The 12,989-nt window shown below is 47.5% G+C and overlaps 1 protein-coding gene across 1 annotated transcript in view; it reads right to left on the bottom strand.

Moving 5' to 3' along the window:
- LOC126999864 (peroxidase-like) overlaps positions 1 to 12,989 on the bottom strand; it is an 85,191-nt gene that overhangs the window by 4,926 nt on the left and 67,276 nt on the right. The window contains exons 4-18 of the mRNA XM_050862942.1: positions 12,665 to 12,838; positions 11,943 to 12,059; positions 11,416 to 11,516; positions 10,637 to 10,807; positions 9,950 to 10,111; positions 9,044 to 9,156; positions 8,540 to 8,677; positions 7,893 to 7,994; positions 6,559 to 6,672; positions 5,088 to 5,220; positions 3,219 to 3,346; positions 2,421 to 2,623; positions 1,451 to 1,620; positions 1,089 to 1,197; positions 797 to 881 (exon numbers count right to left, since the gene is read on the bottom strand). Coding sequence (XP_050718899.1) covers positions 797 to 881; positions 1,089 to 1,197; positions 1,451 to 1,620; positions 2,421 to 2,623; positions 3,219 to 3,346; positions 5,088 to 5,220; positions 6,559 to 6,672; positions 7,893 to 7,994; positions 8,540 to 8,677; positions 9,044 to 9,156; positions 9,950 to 10,111; positions 10,637 to 10,807; positions 11,416 to 11,516; positions 11,943 to 12,059; positions 12,665 to 12,838 — 2,020 coding nt within the window. The remainder of the gene's footprint in view (positions 1 to 796; positions 882 to 1,088; positions 1,198 to 1,450; positions 1,621 to 2,420; positions 2,624 to 3,218; positions 3,347 to 5,087; positions 5,221 to 6,558; positions 6,673 to 7,892; positions 7,995 to 8,539; positions 8,678 to 9,043; positions 9,157 to 9,949; positions 10,112 to 10,636; positions 10,808 to 11,415; positions 11,517 to 11,942; positions 12,060 to 12,664; positions 12,839 to 12,989) is intronic.

Here is a 12,989-nt window from a genome sequence, read left to right as displayed (position 1 = left end):
GGACTGCGTGGGGAAACATCAATGAGGGTGGTGGTGGGGGGGGGGGGGTGCTGGTGGGGGGGTTGGGGCTTGGGGGGGGGGGTAGGAAACGTACAAATATTACTGATTTTGATACACACACACACACACACACACACACACACACACACACACACACACACACACACAGAGGCGTTATGACCATTACCTTAATATTAAGAGACATACACGATAAAGGATATTATGAAGAAGCAAGAGCTTTAAAAAAAATATACAATAGAATGTAATGTGATTCTTAACCTTAATACTTGTTCACACACACACACACACACACACACACACACACACACACACACACACACACACAGAGCACATCGTTAGGTCTGCCTTCACCTTTGCGCTAGGCTGTTTACACGGAGCACCTCACTCAGTTCTCGCACATGTACAGAAGCGTCTAGCGGAGAAGGCCTAGACAGGTATAAAGACAGGGCCACAGGTAGGCAGGCCACAGGTAGAGGGCAGGCCAGAGGTAATGAGGCCAGAGGTGGGCAGGCCAGAGACAACCAGACGGCAGGCAGGCAGCAGGAAGTCATAGAAGACACAGTACATACACACTAGGGAAGAATGGCAGCCACCTTGCTCGCATTGCCACTAGGAATACTGCAGCTGTTATGGTTACTAGCAGAAGGGAAGAGTGTCCGCGGCGGCAGAGGGGAGGGAGGTGGAGACGCCGGGACGGAGGGGAAGGGTGTGTGTCCTTGTGGAAGATGGAGGGGGAGTTTGTGATTGTGGAGAGAATTTAGAAGCCAGGACGTACAAGAGGTTGCGGGCCGTGGGGGTCTCGCCACTTGCTGAGGTCCATCCGCGGCAGGATTCCGGAGTTGCAGGGCACGCGTGGGTTTCTGAAAGGGGTGAACGGGGCGGGGCAGGGTGAGGCGGGGCGCGGGAAGGGGGTTGGGGTAGGAGGGAGAAGCATGGGGATGAGCTAACTAGGAAAAAACTCGGCCCTCATGACTTTTTTGAGTTTGCCATGAATAAAACAAACTCTATATCAATGCAATGTGCTAAAGAAAACGATGGTATGTTGGCGCTAACTAAAGTATACTTACATTTCGTTGTCGGGCAGCACCATGGCGTAGACCTGCATGTGTTTGATGTCGTCGCTGTTGTCGCAGATAATCCTGGACAGCTTAACTTTTCGGATCTCATCGAGTTGTTCTGCGAGGGAGAAAGAGGCGTGATGAGGAGAAGGAAAGGAGGACGAAGAAGTGGAGAAGATGAAAAGAAACGCAGGATATCTTGTGTGTTTTGTGATGGTTGAGTGACGAGAACATAAATAAAGAGGATGGGAAGTGTAAAGAAGTGCACATGATAAGAAGAAAATGGGAGAATATGCTACACTGTAATGATATAACCCCCACCCCACCCACCCCCCAGCCCCCACCCCACATCCCCCCTCCCCCCCACTCACCTAGGGTAAAGCTTGAGGGGAAGCCTTCATTCTCGTACCAAAACCTGTCGCCGTGGCGCAGCTCCTTGAAGGTGAGGCCGATGAGGCAGTTGAAGGTGGGCCCGATCATGGAGCCGGGCAGGGGACGCTCGCTCACACCGCCGCTCCACAGATCGATGTCATCAGGGTGTCTGCAGGGATGAAGGGGGCGTGGAGGAAGCAAGGGAAAGGGAAGGAGGGGATGGAGGCAGAAAGAAAAGGGGAAGATGAGGAATGGAGAGAGTGAGGGAAAGGGAAGAAGGGGATTGAGGCAGAAAGAAAAGGGGAGAGGAGGGATGGAGGGAGTGAGGGAAAGGGAAGAAGGGGATTGAGGCAGAAAGAAAAGGGGAAGAGGAGGGATGGAGGGAGTGAGGGAAAGGGAAGAAGGGGATTGAGGCAGAAAGAAAAGGGGAAGAGGAGGGATGGAGGGAGTGAGGGAAAGGGAAGAAGGGGATTGAGGCAGAAAGAAAAGGGGAAGAGGAGGGATGGAGGGAGTGAGGGAAAGGGAAGGGAAGGGATAGAGAGAAAAAAAGGAGATATAAGATGAAGACAAAAAGCAGAGATAAAAAAAAAAGAGAGAGAGAGTTGGAGGAAGAGGAGGTAGGAAATAAGGGAAGAAGAACGAGAAATGAAGGACGAAAAAGACGATAACAATTCATTAGTAAATAAAACAAAAAACAAAAAAAGATATCACCATTATTATCACCATCATTATCATTATCGTTACTACATATTTATATTGGCAAATGGGGTGAGGTATATAAAATCGGAAAACAAACAAACAAACAAAATTAAAACAAAAACCTGGCTACTGTAAAAAAAAAGAAGACCCTGTTAAATAAATTAAATGTAGCCTCTTAAGACCCCCCCCCCACACACACACACCAGACCCCCCCCCCCCCCATCAATCCCACACCACTACAACCCCCTCACCCGCTCCTCAAACACACACCTGTACACGTCTTGGTATCGGCCTACGGTCTTGTTGGTCATGGTTCCCAGCAGGTCATGGAAGGTGCGTGCCCTCGGGAGGCCGCAGAACTCCCGGAATTCGTTGTAGGAGTTGACGCCGTGCTCACGTCCGCGCTGCATGTTAATGGCGGCGAGATCCATGCCCCAGCGGCGGTCTGGGTCTTGGAACAAATGATTGGTGACCTGGAAGGAACACGGGAAGGTTTTGTGGGTGAGATGGAGTCGGTTTTGAGGGAGGGAGAGAGGTGGAAAGGGTGACGTGTGGGGATGGGAGAAAGAGAAGAGAAGAGGGTAATTTGGGGGAGGGAAGAAGAGGTTTCGAGATGCTCTGAGGAAGATAAAAAGAGGAAGATACTTGGAGACATGGAAGGGATGGGGAAAGATGAAGCGGTATTTTCAAGGAGGGAGAGACTTGGAAATGATTACAGGTGGCGATGGGAGGAACAGATTTGGAGATAGTAAGGGAAAGGGAAAAGAGGAACAGGTGTGAGATATTAGTGCCGAAACAATCCATCAATTACATCAGGTTAAAGATAAAGACACGAGGGAAAATAATAACCGAAGAGAGGTATGGCAGAAAGGAGGGTGGTACCGTGCGTGTTGAGAGGGATAGAGGGGGAGAAGGGATGGCTGAGGGGAGGCATAGGGTACGTTTTGTTGGATAAAGGGAGAGGAAAGAATGCCTGAGGGTAGACGTGAAGTGGATAGAGGAGGAGGAAGGAATGTCAGAGCGGAGGCGTTGCAGGAGGAAAGATCGTGTAGCGAGCGTGTTCCTCACCTCCTGCGTGACAGAGTCGTCCATAGCTTGCGCCACCTGGTTGGTCAGGCCCATGATGTACTGGTCGCACCACCCTCCCTTGTACAGGTCATAGGGTTGCCGCAGCATGTGACTCAGCCGCTGGGAACCTGAAGGGGAAGACGGAAGTGTTTAGTGAGCAGGAGCAGGACCAAGCATACGATTAGAATGTACCGATAACGTGATGAGAGACGTGAACACTGTAACATAGGATGATAATGAGGATAGTGAAGATAAGGACGAGGGTTATATATGATGGCGAAGTGAAAGAGAAGGGAGGAGAAGAGGTATACGATCAGGCTGTAGCAACGATGTGATACGAGACATGAACAAAGAAAAATAAGATGATAATGAAGATGGTAAAGATGAGGACGAGGACGAAGGCGATGACGAAGAGGAGAAAGAAAATCGATAGAAAGAAAAAGAGAGAGAAATACGAATAGAATGTAACGACAGTATAATAAGAAACATTGAGACTGTAAAAATAGAAAAAAAACAAGAAAGAAAAACGTATAAATGAAAAAAAAGTACAATAACCGATCTCTCGTATATTAGGTACTCTGATTCACGTTGACATTGTTACTTGCTATATTTATCACTTCTGTCACAATTATAGAAACAAGTCACCAATTCTGCTTATATAGTACCGAGCGTAACAAATGCTACCACTTTCTATACATGCTCCTCTCGTAACGTGTAAAAAGTAATCAATGCCGCTATTTGAGAACACGTATATTTTCAGAGTTGAGAAAAAGAAACGCCGAAATGACTCAGTAAAAAGTAAATTCCTGCCTCAAATATTATTCTGCCCTCTATACTCAGGGAAGGAAAGTGCAAACGCCTCCAAAAGATGAGCAAAATCTGGACCAAACAAATTCTACCACTTCGTATGCCTGCTTCTCCCTCTCACGATGTTATTACTATAGTCTGTTCAGTTAAGTCCGACCCAAGCTGACAACATAAACCTAAGCGTGTTTGCAAGCTGAGTGCTGATTGGCTACTGCTATGGCTGGCAAGTTTTCTTTAACCTCTGTTTGTGTTTATCTCACGCAACACTTTTTACTAATCTGCACTGTGCTTACGAAAACGATTAGGTTTATGTTACCAGCTTGGGTCAGACTTAAGTGAACTCGACTATACTTGTTATATTTGCGCTTGTCTCATTTGTAAAGAGTAATCAGTTTTGCCATTTTAGGTAACATATATTTTCGCAGTTAAGAAAAAAAACTTCCTAGTAACTTCAGTAAAGAGAAAATTCTTGCCGCAAATACTATCCAGTCCTCTATAAGGGAAATACTCAGGGAATGAAAGTGATACTACCGCCAGAAGACTCGAGTCACCCAGCTGTTTCACGGGGGGACGATTATTGGAGCGCCGGTCTCAAATGTGGTGAAGTAAAGTAAAAGTACCGGAAAACACACGTCGGTGAAAGTGGACAGCAAATAGTTACGGTACTTTTGGGGAGCTGGGAGGTGTGAAGGTTACCCAAGAACATGATTTATAGACGCTTTCTGCTATGCTTTATGATACAGACTACTAGAAGAACAATTATTACTACTATTCTCATTTACACTATTTTCCTCTATACCTTATTATACAGGTTACTACTACTACACAAGCAACTACTATTACTATTATTACTTATCCTATTTTCTTTCTATACCTCTATACCTCTATGCGTACAGGCTACCACTACTACTACAAAAACAAGTACTATTACTCCTACTCCTACTATTTGTACTGTTTCTGCAGCTACTACTACAACTACCACTCCTCCTCCTCCTACTACTGCTACTACTATTACTACTACTGCTACCATCACCCTCACCACCACCATCGCCTTGCACTCACCAATGTATTTGTTGCCAGGGCTCCAGCGCTCGATGGTGGAGGGCAGCAGGGAGTGGCCGAAGCGGAAGGCGGAGGTGATGAAGTCGTTGGACATGCTGGGGTCAACCTTGGGGTCGTAGCCGTTGAAGTAGCCCTGGAAGACGACGATGAGGGCGATAAAGGTGATGACGAGGACCAGGGCGAGAAGAAGGAAGAGTGAAAAGAAGACATACGATTAAAATGTACCGATAACGTGATGAGAGATGTGAACACTGTAAAATAAGGTGATAATGAGGATGGTAAAGATAACGGGTGATGATAGTGAGGTGAAAGAGAAGGGAGGAGAAGAGAAACACCATCAGGATGTAGCAACGATGTGATACGAGAAACATGAACACTGAAGATGGTAAAGATGATGAAGGCGATGACGAAGAGGAGAAGGAAAAGCGAGAGAAAGAGAAAGAGAGAGAAATACGACTAGAATGTAACGACAGTATAATAAGAAACATCGACACTGTAAAAATAGGAGAAAGCAAGAAAGAAAAGCATATAAGTAAAAAAAAGTAAAAAAAAAACGATCACTCAGAAAAAAACCCCGAGAAAGTGAAAGCTGAACAAGTACGAAGCAGAGGAAAAAACGAAAAAAAAAGAAACATACAGGAAAAGAAAACGTCTGCAGAAAACTGGTTATGTACAGGACGAAAAATAACCAACACACACACACACACACAAAAAGAGGGACAATAAGTAGTAATCGTGCACGTGTCTGTATCATTCACCACGGACTGATCATTGGCTGGACTCGAGATCGCTAGTTGGCTTCATCAGCGGCAAATTTTTGGGGTGACTTCTTATATATCTTTTACTAGGGTCCTCAACAGCCCTTACAAGCTCAAATTTCTATTAACAAGCCAGCCTATGTGTAATGCGGGGGAAAACAGAGAAATAAATAACCTTTAATAACAGAGGTATTAACTGAATCATGTGGTTGCAAGACGCAGGGCAGACATTCAGACCAACAGGCGAACAAGTGCTGAACCAGACTCGCGTGAACATGACTCGGTTAATACCTCAGTTATTTAAGGTTATTGGTTTATCTGTTTTCCCCGCATTACATATGTCCCTGTCTAAGGCCTATATTCTCAGACGCTTTTGCCTCTCACAACTATTTCCAAAGACCACAAATGAGATCAGTCACGTTCTCATGAGTTTTTTTTTTCACATTCATGCTGCAGAAGCCTTTATCAAACTATCACTAGGCTCACAAAACTACCCATGGAAACACACTCCACAACCTTTATCAAACTATCACTAGGCTCACAAAACTACCCATGTAAACACACTCCACAACCTGTGCTTGTCGAGATGATTATAGGAGGAAGGAGGATTGAGCCATGGGAAGGAGGGTATACAGCAAAGGGGGAAGAGGAAGCATGGAGAAAGAGGAGACTGCACAAGAGATAAAAAATGGAAGGAAGCGTCATCAACTCACGTGCTTCTCCAGGATGATATTGTACTTCTGCATCACCTCCTTCCCGAGCACCATGGGCAGGAACTCGTTGTAGGTGATGTGCTGCACGATGGCCGCCAGGATGTGTCTCGTCTCCTGCACACCAAGGGGGAAGAGAGGGGGAGAGGAGGGAGCATTAGTGAGCGTATTGATGGTGAGGGTTTGGTTGGGGTGTTGAGAGAAAGGACGAAGACAGGAGATGGGAGGAATTAAGAGGGTGGAGTTAAGAGGAGCAAGGTATGAAAAGATGCCAGGAAGAGAAAGGAGGAAACAAGAGGTGGAACGAAGATAATTAAAAGTGTAGAAGGTATATAGAAAAGCCAGGGAAAGAAAAGATGAGGGCAAGAGAGAGGGGAAGAAGACGAGTAAAATAGAGGGGATGGGAGTTATAGAGAAAAGCCAGAGGGTAGTACATGGAGACAAGGAGAGATTGAGACTAGTGGGAGAGGAAAGAGGAAAGAGGGAGAGGGAGAGGCTGAGGACCAGTGATGTGAGTAAGACGGATAAAGGGGATGGAAGAGGAAGGAAGGGTAGGTAAACGAAGGTCCAGAGAGGGAAGAAGAAAAGGAGGAAGAAAACCAGAGAAGGAGAGGCAAAAAAAATTACAGCTGAAAAGGAGGAAAAGATGAAGAGAGGAAGAGACGAGGAGGGAAATGAAAAAGTGATAAGCAAGAAAAGGGAGACTAACGACGGGTAGGGGGGGGGGGGGTCAGAGAGGGAAAGGAAGAAAAAAACATGGAGGAAAGAAGAGAAGGGGGACAAGGGAGGGATTAAGAGCAGGGAAAACAGGGAGGGAAGGAGGGAGGCAAAAAACAGGGAATTCAGGTTTCGAAGTTTGTACAGTGGAGGAAGTGATTGTTAAGCTTCCACAAACTAGGTCAAGGCGGATCAGGGCTACTGGAGGAGGTCACTAGAGTGGGGTAGGGCAGGTCACTATAAGGGTCATGGGGTCAGGTTTGCCGCTACGGACTAAGCAAGGGGTCACCAAAGACTCTACGGCTACACTACTGGTATGCCAAGGAAACTGATATAACGTCACGTGATCTATAACGCGTCATATGTAAGTAAGCAGCGCTCCCTGAAGACCCTCGATGTCCGTGATGGCTTCTACAGGTCCCTCGGATGTTGGCAGCGAACTCTGGCGGCCACTGGGGCTAGGTGAAGGCTCCTGAAGAAGATCCTGGAATTTCTGAAGTCATGAGAAGTCCCTAGCGACAATAAGAGTCCTTGAATTTGTCCCTAGAAGTCCCTGAGGTTCGGGTTGTGAGGCGTCCCTGGCGGTCAGTGGGTCAGGTGACGTGACTTCGGTGACTCACGTGGTACAGCTTGTCGTCGTCCCAGTGCGGGTTGTACTGGTAGAGCCCCGTGGCGACGCGGTTGTGTTCCCTCATGAGCAGCGTGTGCACCACTGTCAACACCTGTGGGAATAAGTGGGGGTGTCAAGGGGGCGGTTAGGGTGTTGAGGGGGGAATATATTAACGTGTGTGGGCATAGCGGGGGCGTCAGGGGGGCGGGGAGGGTGTTGAAGGGGGAATATATTAACGTGTGTGGGCATAGCGGGGGCGTCAGGGGGGCGGTTAGGGTGTTGAGGGGGGAATATATTAACGTGTGTGGGCATAGCGGGGGCGTCAGGGGGGCGGTTAGGGTGTTGAGGGGGGAATATATTAACACGAGTGGGTACAGATGCGGCGTCATGGGGGTAGAGAGGATGCTGAAGAGGAACTATAATAAGACCTGTGGGCACAACGGAGACGTCAGGGAGGTAGGGAGGATGTTGAGGGGGGAAAATGGGAGGATATTGAGGGGGAAAAAATGTCATGAAGGTGAGTCATGTGGTGTTGCAGGCAGCACAATCTTCTGGTGCCAAAAAATATTGCACGTCGCCAGTATCCAGTCAAAGGGTATATCAGTGAAGGGATGTCATGCACAGGTGGAGGGCTTAGCGAAGGCGGCGGCTCCTTACCAGCTGTTCGTTGACCCTCCCGTCGCCGGCATCGAAGCAGTACACATCTTCGCTGGGCCTGATGCAGCCTTCCCCGGGATGCTCCAGCTTAAGCGGCAGCAGGTCCTTCATGCCGAACTCACGGAACACCGGCAGCGACTACAGCGGCGGCGGGAAGGCGGGGGAGGAGGCGGGGGGAGGGTGGGGGAGTAAGTTAGTGAGGTTCTCAATGGTTCGGGGTAGTCCATCAACCATTTATGATGAATGTTATTCATATATTTGTTTTGTTATGATTTTTGTCTGTGAGTCCTGCGTAAGTGTTGCTTGTACGTTGCCTTATCTAATTATTTTGAGTAATGTGTTCATTTACTTACAAATATTTGCATTTTTTATTTGTTGTAAAACTTGTGTCAGCTAATCTCTTTATCGGTATGTAGTAATAACTTTAATTACACTCTCTATCTCTCTTTCAGTAACACACACACACACACACACACACACACACACACACACACACACACACACCTTCATGAGGCCTCCGCGGTGCAGCCTCAGGTTGCCGGCGTGACCGCCCTCGCTGCCGTACACCCAATTAGCGTCCAGGAAGGAGGTGATCTGGTTGATCTGCGAGCGAGGACCTGCGCGGGGAAGAGAAGGAGGAGGAGGAGGAAGAAGAGAAGGAGGAAGAGGAGGAGGAAGAGGAGGAGGAGGAGGAGGAGGAGGAGGAGGAGGGACATTTTTCAATTAAAGAAATGCATGAGAGAAAATTGATAAGCATATATTATTTCTCACACAATAAAACACAAATCTTACAATACACGTATACAGAACATCGTTAAGTATTGCCATAATATGATCTTAACCATGATTCTTGGAGCTAAAGAACTTCATACAAGCCCATGCCCACCCTCCACACACTCAGTCTAACACAACCCACCCTTTGCTCTCTCTCTCTCACACACACACATATTTTTTTTATGATAAAGTTCAACGTTTTTTTTGTAGCTCCCTTTCTCTTGATATCTAATCCCTTCCACACCCCGATCACACAGCCTACCAACCTCGCACACAACTCGCATTAGTCGCACTAGTCTTCATCAACAACATTATGCCTGGTTCGTCTCTTTTGACCAGTTTTTCTAGTCGTGGTTAGTTGGTTTGATTTTAATATAACTTTTTTCACTCGTTTGTAATATGTCGACTTAACTCTGTGAAAATCCAACACTTCTTACTAACACCGTCCCTAAAAATGGATGAAAAGGCCAAACTAGCCACATAACTGTTAATAATATGATGTTTATAAAATCTGGCGTGCATCATCACCTCCCTCCCACACCACCGCGCAGGACGGGCTAATACCCTTTGTCCTGCCGTTCTGCCCAGGCTTTCACTTTCAGAAGGCCTTGGCTCGGCCCTGCTGCTTCCACTCACCCAACTTGCAACCGTATCGGACGCCGGGCACGGAGCGGACCACCGGGATGCACTTTTGGCCGAAGAGGGAGTAGAAGGGGTCCTCGTCGGGGATGTGAATGGGGAAGCACTCTGGATGAGTGGAACCCTTGCAGCACTGGGGGTCGCTATTGGTGATGGGATCTGCGGTGGAGGAGGAGGAGGAGGACGAGGATGAGGATGAGGATGAGGATAAGGATGATGATGATGAGGAGGAGGAGGAGGAGGATAGATAAAAATAAATAATTAGTTCATGAAGGTTGTGGTAATATTGGTGGTAAATGGTAAGAAAATAAAAGAAAGAGGCAAAAGAGCTTACACACACACACACACACACACACACACACACACACACACACACACACACACACACACACACACACACACAGAACATTGCATTATCCGATTTCTGACACATAACAATTCTAAAAAAAACATCGATAACTAACGACTTTACGATTTTTAACTTCAACTACAAATGAATATCGTTATCGAGGAGAGTGCGACAGTTTTTGTGGGTCCGGGAAACACAACATTATTTTTTTTGTGGCAAAGGAATCAGCTCACTGGGCAAAAAACAAAACCATCAACAAAAAAGTCCACTAACAACAACAACAACAACAACAACAAAAAGCCCGTTGAGTTCGATAATCTGGTCACGTGACTCACCCTTGGTCTCGGCGGTGAGGGTCATGTCGTGGTCGATGGCCTGTCCCCACGCCACAGTCATGATGGTCACAGCATGGTCGTGGAGTCCCTCGTCGCGGTGGAGGTGGGCGGACACGACACGGGCAGACGGCAGCGGGTACCCGTCGTGGCCAGTGCGGGGCGCGTCGATACCTGTTGGGGGGCGGAGAGGGGCGATGAAGGCACAGAGAGAGATAAAGAGGAGGAGAATGAGGAAGGTACAGAGAGGGGGAGGAAGGGGAAAATGAAGGGACAGGGGAAGGGGGGCGGAGAGGGGCAATGAAGGCACAGAGAGAGAGAAAGAAGAGGAGGATGAGGAAGATACAGTACAAGGAGGGAAAGAGGATGGAGGTGGTGACGGTAAGGGAAGGGGAAGAGGAAGAGAATGATAAGGGCACAGGGAGGGGGAGGCGTGGAAATGTGTAATGAAGTTTGGTAGATAGTGGAGGAAAAGAAATGGTGGGTCTAACATGGACAAGGTAGTGTTGAGGGTAAGTTGAGGGCGTGATAATGATGATAAAGATGAATTGCTGGTGAAGGCGTAGTGGTGATGATGGCTAGGTATCGGTGAGGGCGTGATGGTGATGATGGCTAGGTATTGGTGAAGGCGTGGTGATGATGGCTAGGTATCGGTGAGGGTGTAATGGTGATGATGGCTAGGTATCGGTGAGGGCGTAATGGTGATGATGGCTAGGTATCGGTGAGGGCGTGGTGGTGGTGATGCTGGATGGGGAGGGCGTGGTGAGGGTTTGTATACTCACCGTCAGCGTAGGCGGGGGGCAGTCTCCTCTTGAAGGCTGTGTTCGTGGAGCCCCAGAGCGGGTTTTCAAGGTTGTTGCAGCGACCGTTGTAGTGACGATACCTGACGATATATAGATAGATAGAGTGATAGACAGAGACGGATAGAGCGATAGAGACAGAGATAGCCATACGAGTACTAGCAATCTGTTACACTTTCTAATCATAAATACCAAAATACTACAAGTTCTACCTCCGCGAGCCGAGAAATAAAACACACACACACACACACACACACACACACACACACACACACACACACACGTGCCATTCCTTCTTTCCTGTTCTTTCATATTTCAAACTGTTGCTCTCCTCTCCCTCGCATCCCTCTCTCTCCCTTCCTTATCAAATCCTCTTCCCTTCCCTTATATCCCTCCCTACCCTCATCTCACCCTTTCCTAATCCCTCATCCCACCTACTTCTCCCGCATCATGCTCCCTCCTCATTCCTTCTATCTGCCTCTTCCTCACCCTATCACTCCTCAACTCACCTTTGCAGCTCACACTTCGTAGGCTTCATAAAGTCTGGACACACTTTCCCGATGATCGTACGGAAGGTATCGATGAGTGGCATGCCGTTCAGTAACACGTCCTTGGGCAAGTTGTACCTGTGTGTGGGAGAGAGACAGGTAAGGAAGAACTACATATGAACAATTAACGAACCTACACCATATTATTGTACTCTTCTACTGACTTTCCTTTTCCCCTCCCCCACCTGTACTTTCACCACTAACCCATATCTTCTTCTCACTATACCATACCCTTGATTGAAAGAAAACAAGAAGAGATTGGGGGCAGCGTAGGGCGAAGGGATGCTGGTTGGCTTAGGTTAGATTAGGTTAGGTTAGGTTAGGGATGGCTACAGGAGACTTCTTGTGTGAAATAAAAGATACTGAAGAAGGGTTAGAAGAAGGATAATGAAAGAATAGGATTAAAAGGGAGAAAAATAAAAAGCAAAATAAAAAAGGTTAGAAGAAAAAAGAAAAAAAAAGCAGTTCACTACACAGCTCTTTTATACTGAACTATATAAAAAACTAGTAAAACTTCATAATACTAATCTTTCAGTAAGTACAATAAGGCCTAAGCGATCCCAAAGCTTAATCACACTAACTAAACTATTCCAACACTTCAAAAGACCAAACTAGCACAATCCTTCATCCTGCTACACTCCTAAACACTTCTAAGACTCCGCAAGACTCAATCCCACACTCACTGCTTGGCCAGGTTCCGCGTCGTCTCCGTCAGCACGAGTCCCAGGTTGCCCAGGTCGCGGGGGTCAGGTTTGGGGCTGGGGCGAGGCAGACCCAGACGATCCCTCGCCGCCTTGAACGCCGCATCGACTGACTGGAAGGTGATGCAGGTGAAGCCCTCGCGTTCAATGGGCAGGCTGTGGGAGAGGAAGGGAGGGTCGTGAGGGGAGGGCGCGAGAGGAAAGAGATGTGGCTTAGAGAGCGTAAAACAGGAGTAGAAGGGTTAAACGTATCAGGAGGATGGTTAGGATTGAGAATATAGATGGAGGAAGGAGAGAATCAGAATGG

The sequence above is a fragment of the Eriocheir sinensis genome, chromosome 17 (genome assembly GCF_024679095.1).
Source record: "Eriocheir sinensis breed Jianghai 21 chromosome 17, ASM2467909v1, whole genome shotgun sequence".
Taxonomy (NCBI): Eukaryota; Metazoa; Arthropoda; class Malacostraca; order Decapoda; family Varunidae; genus Eriocheir; species Eriocheir sinensis.
This window is presented reverse-complemented; position numbering and strand designations above follow the sequence as displayed.